The following is a 6,000-nucleotide window of genomic DNA, read 5'->3' as shown; positions in this document are numbered from 1 at the left end:
TTTTTTTTTTTCCTTATTATTACTGATATTTTTTCACTGGCGCCTCCCGTGCATTTTCCGATCGCGAGCCGCCCTCGCAGCCCGGTTTTTAACAGCATTTTGTCTGCAGATCTCCCCTTTGTTTGCACGGATCCCTTTTTATTTTTTGGTTTTTTTTTTCCTTGTTGTCGTTCGTTGTTAAAGTGACTTTTTTTTTTTTTTTTTGGTTGGGGGGGGCGCTGTATTTAAACACTTAAAATGCACTGCTATCTCCTGAGCGTGCTCCTCACAGTGGATCTGGCCACCGTGGCTCTCAGCCTGTCTACCTGCAGCACCCTCGACATGGATCAGTTTATGCGCAAGAGGATCGAGGCTATCCGGGGGCAAATCTTGAGCAAACTCAAGCTCACCAGTCCCCCGGACGAGTACCCCGAGCCCGAGGAGGTGCCCCCGGAGGTCATCTCCATCTACAACAGCACCAGGGACCTGCTGCAGGAGAAAGCCAACCACAGAGCTGCCACTTGCGAGAGGGAGAGGAGCGACGAGGAATACTATGCCAAAGAAGTTTACAAAATAGACATGCAGCCTGGTTACCCCGAAAGTAAGTCCTGTCTGTTTGTGCATGTGTGCGTAATTTAGCCCCCGAGGCTTAGCGGTGCTCAGCACCTTTAAATAGCAGCCCCAAGCATCGTAACGTGCCTTCTTCGCTCGGCTTCCTCTCATCCTCAGCATCTCTTAGGTGGAGGCTTCTAGGGTTTAATTCAGGTGGTGGGATATAGATATGCCTGGGTGGATGCGTTGGGGGTGGTCACCTGTTCCCCCAGACTCGTGAGGTTTCCGGTCCCCTTTGAAGTCAGCCAGGAATCCCTCAAAGTGCCTCTGCTGCCCACCACCACGTACCTGAACAGAGCTCCCCCCGCCCAGGGTCCCACTCCCTCCCCAGCACCGGGTTTAGCTCCCCGGCAGCCCCGTGTATAGCTTCCAGAAACAGCCAATATCTTTCCACTGCTCTTGTTTCCCTTGGAGTGTCTGGAACGGGCAGGTTTCCATCTCTCCATAACCGAAAAGAAAAGGAGGTCTTAAAAAAGAGAAAAAAGTCGCCGGCTCGTCTTGTCTGTGTCCCTCCAGAACAGTGTCCCGCAGACTGCTATTCAGATTGGTGCTCAGCTAGGACAGAGACATAGGCGTCCTCCCTCCTCTTCCCACTTTAACTAGCCTCCCCTTTCGGTTCATGGGCACTTTTCATTTCAGGTACAGAAAAACTTTTCCCTTCTGGGTAGCCTCGGTTCTTGGAACCTGCCTCAGCCCGTCTGCCTTTTGCTGTTTTTAACGACCTTCTGGTGATCCATGCCACGTTTTGCACAAAAAAAAAAAGGGGGGGGGATACAAATGCTCTGGGCTGACCAAATCCACTTAGAATGATTAATAACCATAACGACGTGCCTTTTTGTTTTGGTAGTGAAGCTTAAGTGCATAGAAAAAAAAAAAAAAAAGAAAGCAAAAGCACCGCACTGCCTTAAAGGAATCTAGATCATCATCATACCGAGGAAAGTGGAATACCAGAAGCAGAAAATAACTTCACCGTTCACATATCTGAACCCTAGTCCCTTGTCTTTTCATTCAACTCGCTTTTCTAGCTCTTCCCTCCCCCACCACTTGATGCCCTATATACTTGCTGTCTGTTTCTGAAAAGCACATAGCTCTTACTTAAATAGATAATGCAGCCATCTTGGTAACTTTATCCTAGAGTTTCTAATTGCATTTTCCCCTTATTTATTTTTAGTTTAGCAAGTTTAGCTTTGGGGCTTGCTCTGTCTTGCATGTGATAGTCCTAGGATGCCAGCCAAGGTATCTGAACCCCACGCTCTGTGCAGCTGCCTCCCTTCTTCCTTTAGTCTTAAATGACAACATCAGGTACAGGACATCCTGGCACTCAGAGCCATTTTATTATTGTAATTATGGCACCATCCTTAATAGCCATGATAAATACACTCCGCCCTTGTTACCCTAGGGGAATAAATACTTTCTTTTTAAAAAAAAAACGCATATTTGGAGCCAAGTGGGTATGAGCAGAGAGGTTCAGTATAATTCATAGCTGTAGCAAAAACACAGAAGTCACGTCTGTTTTCCACGTTGGTGTACTGTATCTTTTTGAGACCTGTCAGATCATACCCAGGGCAGAGGAACACCTATGGGCAAAGGTTAGGAAGACCAGGAGCAGTGCCTTGGCCTGTGGAGTTGACCTGGTAACGAGGAGTCTCTTAGAATTGTAAAATGCATCCATCCTGAACACATCTGTCCTTTCTCCTTGCTTGAACAAACTACAAAGAACCAAGAGCTGCATACTTTCCAGAAAATTAAAATATCTGTGGTGTGTGACTTGGATGGTCTTGACAAAAAAGCATCTATTTTTAAAATGTTGTCAGAGGCCAGATTTCTTCTGAAGTATCGATTGAGGCTTTGGAAGAGCAAAGGAGATTGCAGGTATCTACCAACAGAGTGCATCAGACGTTTGGGATCGGAGGGCCAGTTAGCAGTAGATCCGGCACTACTGTGCAAGGGCTGTCGCTAACATCAGAGTAAGTAGGTTAACTGTTTTTCCACTGCTCTCTAGTTATGCTGGATGGAGCGAACCTTTCCAAAAAAGACAGTAAGGAAGAAATTGCTCCACCATATTTTAAAGGAAGAAATTGAAAGCACAGCTCTGGCGGCCACAGGCACTTTCTCGTAGGCATCTCGGAGTGAATTTTTTAACTCTATGGTTTCTACTGTGTTGGAGGGAGGCAGGAGAGAGAAGGGGATCGGTGTGAATGCACTGAAGGTCAGAAGCTGCTGGAACGCAGGCATGGGAAAGATCAGTGGTTCAGTTTTTACCACAAGTTGTTAGCATTCAGTAACTGACTACAACTCAAGTATTACAAATATGCTCTAATTATACTCATAGTCAGCAATATATCACTACAGATCACTGATAGGTCTTTGTGGGGCATTTTGTAAAGTTCAGACTAAATATTTTTAGCAATGAGGAGATTTAAAAGGAAAGCTATAAGAGATATTGTATATACCCTAAGGCATATTTTGTCTTAAATATTATCCTTGGCCAACTGTACTGTATAAATACAGTAAATATGAATAGAACTGGCAAGATGCCAATCTCCTGGGATGAATTTTAGTCAAGAAGGTATTTATGGGATATAAATAATACTATGTCAACATTTAAAGAAGGGATCTGATTAGTTTTGAAATTATTCATATTAATCTTTTCACATGCTGTTAGTTTAAGGCTCAAACTAAAGTTATGCTAAGGTTTACTGATAGTTTGCACTGAGGAAGTAGGGGGACATCTGGCTTGACAGTCCACATGAGGTTAAGGACACATTGGAATATACCTGGAAATTCAACAAGTCAGGGACTGCCGGACTTGTAAGCAACAGATGGGAAAGAAGTGGCAGAAAAAAATACTACAGAGACATTTGGAAAAAATAGAAAGCTTTTGTCTGAAAAGCATTCCTGCCTGTGTTGTGCTCATGACAGTATGCATTAGATACTGAAAGACTGGATCTCTTTTAAGTCCAGTTAGCAGTCAGAATTTGAGGTTTTTTACAGACTGGTTTACAAAGGAAGGTGGGATATGGAAGCTGAACACAACATGAAAGAGTTCTTGGGAATTTTGTGCCCAGGAGAAGTTACCTCAGTAAATGCTTAAAACTGATTTTTGTGAAAGCTGGATAACATTAGAAGTTTATTACTTATCAGTTCGTCATTGAATTTCTAGGCCCTGATACTTCAGCTAGGTGATGATTGACATTGCACTGATAATAAACAGAAGTTTAATGCCAAGACAGTTAAAGGTTGTGAATTGTAATGCTAATGCATAACTGGGATACTTGAGAAAAACAGGCAACACACACATGTATGCGAAGGCAGGGGCGTGTTCTATCATCTTCGCTCAAAGCAATTTTTACCACAGTCAGTGAACTGGTTGGTACTAATGGCTTAAGGCCAATGCAGGTAAATTTTTAAATTTCTGCATTCTTGAAGAGAGGTTTGTAAGTAGTCAGTAACCTTAGAAATCATAGTTCTTCTGATTTTGGGACTGGTTTTGCATGGGTTTTGGGCTTCCCATACCACATTTTAGTGTGAAGGAGCCTCCATGGGTTCCAGCCTGCACTTGGTGTTAGGATTAGTCTTCTTAAGAGCCCTATACCGTGAATATTGCTTTACATAAGCCATTGCTCTGTGGAAGATTTACCTCATGAAAGACAACATTATAAGCTGGCAGAGCACAATAACATGCTTCTACTTTATCAACAGGGACTCATTTTACTGGCAATTACACGTATGTGGGTTCCTTGTCATCAGGGTGCCAGAATTGTTTGTGCAGACGTAGCTGCCGGCACTGGCCGCATCATTACCACAATGTTAACAACTACGACTGCACAGCTCACCTGTGTTTGTATTTAACATAGCACAGAGCTTAATCTTTCTAGCTATGCTGGACCTCTGGTTGTGCTCTGGAGTGCCTCTTGTAGGAGGCATTTGCCAGGCCTGCTCTCTTACCTGCAGCAATGTGAAGGCTTTCCTGAGGAGAGACATGGGAGGAACAGTTCCTTATTCCTTTTTCATGAATGGCAACTAGTGCATTCTTCCTAGCTGGTTATGAAAAAACTCAGGAAATTGCAAATGGCTTTAAAAAGGGACAGAGTAATTTTCTAGACAGTAGTCCTCTGCATACTAGGAGGGATAATAAAATAACATGCTCTAGTGCACTAATGAAGGGGAGCTCCACATGTGTTTCCTGCCAGGCTTCTGAATAACCATCCACTTGCTGTAAGCAGGGTGCCAAGCTGAGAAGCAGGGGGTGGTCTGAGAGCCAGTCTGGCATGGTACATGGTCCTTGAGTTTCTTCCAGAGGATGAAGCCTACAGAAAAGCTAAATACCTAAAAACCACTGTCTTTAACACTGCAAGGTCAGATGAACTGCAAGACAGAAACATAGGGCTATATTCCCAAGTCTTTTCTGAAACCTGCCTTAAGTTTATTTCTGTGGTCTGTTTTAACGAGGCATTTTTCTCTGTAATTTGGTGAGAAGGTTAGATAAAATTATGGACTCATTTAGGTTGGAAGAGATCTTTAACATCATCTGAGTACAACCTTTAACCTAGCACTGTGAAATCCACCACTAAGCCATGTCCCTAAGTGCCACATCTATACTTTTAAATACTTCCGGAGGTGATGAGTCAACCACTTACCTGGGCAGCCCGTTCCAGTTTTTGTGAATATGCAGCACTGCCCCAATGCTCCCCACCCTCCAGCCCACTGACAGTGTGAATGTTTTATTGTCCCAGAGACCTTTCTGAAAATGTACCCTTCTGTTTATGGCTGGAGATGTGCAGGAAGTGCCCTGAGTGCTGCTCTTGCTGGCTCCACTTGCAGTACAAGGTGTGAGTAGGTGATTGAGGGAAGAAAGCAGAGCAATGTCTTTATTAGCTACTGATTTTAGCCTGGCTCATCCTCCACGCTCTGCATGAGAACAGTAGTGGTCATCAGAATGGCTGTGTTGCTTTGAAGTTACTGTTTCCACCGTTTTGCTGTCAGTTTGAGATTCCTGTCTGCACTGAAGCTGAGCAAAAAGGTGAATGAGAACTGGCTGTCATTCTCAGTGAGCTTCTTCATCACAGTTCTGAAACATGCACGGAGCTTCACACACATGAATGGACTCATTAGCATTAAGTCTCTGTGTATGCTTAATTAGCTTCCTGAATCGGTGCCTGTTTGTGGCACATTTGCAGGGATGAACAAAGCCAGACAGTTCAAATCCCTCTCACTGTGTTGAAATCTGTTATTTGGGCATCAGAGCCCAGTGAGAAGGAAATGCTTTACAGGGTTTTTTTACAGAAGAAAGAAGAAACTCTTTAGTGCTCCTGTGATCCTGAAGAAGGCTGTCCCTGTTGGGCAGCTGCCTTCTTTTGCCTTTGCACTGATGTGCTAGACTGCTTCTGTATTACAGATAAAGAGAGG

General features: G+C 44.0%; 1 protein-coding gene across 1 annotated transcript in view; it reads left to right on the top strand.

The window, feature by feature from the left end:
• The first annotated feature begins 6 nt into the window (after nt 1-6).
• TGFB2 (transforming growth factor beta 2) overlaps nt 7-6,000 on the top strand; it is a 60,713-nt gene continuing 54,719 nt past the window's right edge. The window contains exon 1 of the mRNA XM_027641349.1: nt 7-580. Coding sequence (XP_027497150.1) covers nt 238-580 — 343 coding nt within the window. The 5' untranslated portion in view covers nt 7-237. The remainder of the gene's footprint in view (nt 581-6,000) is intronic.

This window comes from Corapipo altera, unplaced genomic scaffold (genome assembly GCF_003945725.1).
Source record: "Corapipo altera isolate COAL_440 unplaced genomic scaffold, ASM394572v1 48b, whole genome shotgun sequence".
NCBI classification, from domain to species: Eukaryota; Metazoa; Chordata; class Aves; order Passeriformes; family Pipridae; genus Corapipo; species Corapipo altera.
Note: the sequence above shows the minus strand (reverse complement) of the source record. Positions and strands in the feature narration are given on the sequence as shown.